This window comes from Polistes fuscatus, unplaced genomic scaffold, assembly GCF_010416935.1.
Source record: "Polistes fuscatus isolate 324 unplaced genomic scaffold, CU_Pfus_HIC Scaffold10, whole genome shotgun sequence".
Classification (NCBI taxonomy): domain Eukaryota; kingdom Metazoa; phylum Arthropoda; class Insecta; order Hymenoptera; family Vespidae; genus Polistes; species Polistes fuscatus.
In genome coordinates this window covers 1,532,029-1,534,565 of record NW_025112998.1, presented here as the reverse complement: position 1 = coordinate 1,534,565, position 2,537 = coordinate 1,532,029, and the positions used below count along the sequence as shown (strand labels likewise).

General features: G+C 30.2%; 1 protein-coding gene across 3 annotated transcripts in view; it reads left to right on the top strand.

Annotated features, from left to right (window-relative positions):
* Window positions 1–1,547: 1,547 nt before the first annotated feature.
* LOC122524781 (putative RNA-binding protein Luc7-like 2) overlaps window positions 1,548–2,537 on the top strand; it is a 5,770-nt gene continuing 4,780 nt past the window's right edge. For 2 of the 3 annotated variants that reach the window (XM_043647229.1, XM_043647219.1), the window contains exons 1-2: window positions 1,599–1,709; window positions 1,987–2,081. In XM_043647229.1, coding sequence (XP_043503164.1) covers window positions 2,062–2,081 — 20 coding nt within the window. In that variant the 5' untranslated portion in view covers window positions 1,599–1,709; window positions 1,987–2,061. Of the gene's footprint in view, window positions 1,710–1,986; window positions 2,082–2,537 lie in introns of all 3 variants that reach the window. The other variant, XM_043647215.1, reaches the window with a different exon arrangement.

The window sequence follows — 2,537 nt, the reverse complement described above, 5'->3', positions numbered from 1 at the left end:
AGGGAAGACGGAAGAGTAATGAAATTTCTATACTGCTGATATATATATATATATCTACAGATATTATAATTGTATTTAAAAATAACGAGACCGTTCCTCTGCATTTTCTTTTCTCGTTTTCATTTTCTTCTTTTTTTTTTTTGTTTTATTTTGTTTTCTTCACGTTACCTACGATGATATCAACTACTATTTGGTTTGCGTTTTGCGATTATTCAAAGACAGGATTTATATATAATTTTCAAAGGACCACTAAAAAAAACCTCGATATCGACCTATATATATATAAAAACAAAAACATACCTATCGTTGCGTAAATTTTTTTCTTCTCACTATACTGCGTTTTCTTTTTTCTTTTAAATCTATTTTCTTTTTCAATCCCTTATTCTCCATGGCAACGAGAAAACGCGCAGTTTATTCGATTTGTCGTTGCTGTTTTATCGTCCATCAAAATCGCGAATTATTATAACGAAATTTTTCAAAATCGAATATGCTGTGTTAAGTACGAAATCGCTCGTAAATTAAAATCATTCGAATTTATATTTAATTTTGCTCGCGCAATCTCGAACAAAAAAACAAAAGATTTCGATAAGAAGAAGATCGAATTCGATCAATCGAATGAAAAATTTCGAAAAACTATATAAAACATAGCGTTCATTTATCAACGCACGATATCGACCAATTGCGCGTTCTCGTTACCTCATCGACTGGTTCGAATAAAAATATTACATATAGTGCGGTCTTTTCGAATCAAATTTCGTTTTCTCTAAATACTTAACTAATCTCGTTAACTAATTTAATAATGTGTTCTCATATATTCTTCGGTTAATTAAATTCCTTTTTTCTTCTTTCTTTTACGAACATTTAAATATTGGCGGTATTCACTATAAACCGTTAAGACGAGAAACGGAAGAATATCAACTAATGGCCATAGAACAAAACTGAGAAGATAGACCGTAGCAGCTGTTTTCGCTAAAAAACTGAACTGGTGTCACCATCTCGTGACAACTGGAGGAAATTGCTGCGCCGTCATCGCAAATGTATTTATAATACATTTTCTTATACGTAATGATTTAAAAAGTAAATAAAGAAAATAATAACTCGTCTTTGATCGGGTGTGATCGGCTGTGATCGTCATGGTCTTCGAATAAAAGGCTAGCAAGTAAGTCAAATGAATAATACTATATACAAGAGTCTCTCTGTGTACCAACTTACAATCGATTGAAGCTCAGTTCATAGGAAAATAAATTTAACAATGAACGTCGTTTTTTTTCATTAATTATTAACCCTTTCTGTCATTTACGTGAACATATAAAAATATAATATATTTATTTATCGCTTACCCCTCCGTAATCATTTATTTTTATATTCGAAATAAATTCGTCTATGCAAATACAGTTAAATTCAAAATTGAATAATTCATTTTCGCGACTATTCTAATCAAATTCAAATTAATACGAAATAAATTATTTCGATAAAATAATTTTAAATGCGAGTCGGTAATCTCTATCGAAATGTATATTTCGTGTTTTTAGGATCGATATATTTTGATGATATCTCGAAAGTCGATCTCTCGTTGGCGTGGCTATGTTCTCTGTACGTTAGTTCATTCGTTATGCGAACTAGAAGTTTGTATTATTGAGTTATAAAAATGACGGCTCACGACCAGATGCGAGCAATGCTCGATCAGTTAATGGGTACAGGTAGAAATGGTGGGTATTAATTAATCAATTATTCCTCCAATTATCACAATTAATATTCCATTTCTAAAGAATAAACCTGAAAAGTGAACACACTACGAAATTTAATTATCGACGCAAGATGGGAGACATGGGGCCATATTGAGCGTTTATCAACACACACATACATATATACATACATACATACATATATATATATATATATATGAATAGAATACTTGGATAATATTCAAATACAATTCTTTTTTATTTTCTCTTCTAATTTTATATCTTTTTTTTTTCTTTATAGGCGAAAATAACAAATTTCAAGTGAAATACTCGGATTCGAAGGTCTGCAAGAGTTTTCTCCTGGCTTGCTGTCCCCATGAAATATTGTCTTCAACGGTGAGTACAATGTGAAATAATCTAATTTGAAATAAGAAAAAAAAAAAAGAAAAAAAAAACAAATCTAGCACACCACTGGCATCTTTAAATCAAATACAAGTATATTCGCAGTTTGGTACAGCCGTTATTAATATGTCAAGTTATTTCATTTTTTCTTAACTATATGATACTATAATGTTATACGTTTGATACAAACTCTCACCAATTACTATATTAACGTATAAGTCTTGTTGTTATTAAAAAAGAAAAATAATAATATATGTGTATCTACCATCGGTACTTTAATTTTTTTTTCTTTCTTTTATTCTATCTATTATTATGGTTTCTCTCTTGCCAATGTGGTGTGCTTCTTTTATTAAGTCATTGAGGATAATTTAGATTATAAGTAGACTTATAATCTCTCTCTCTGTCTCTTTATCTCTCTCTCTCTCTCTCTCTCTCTCTCTCTCTCTCTCT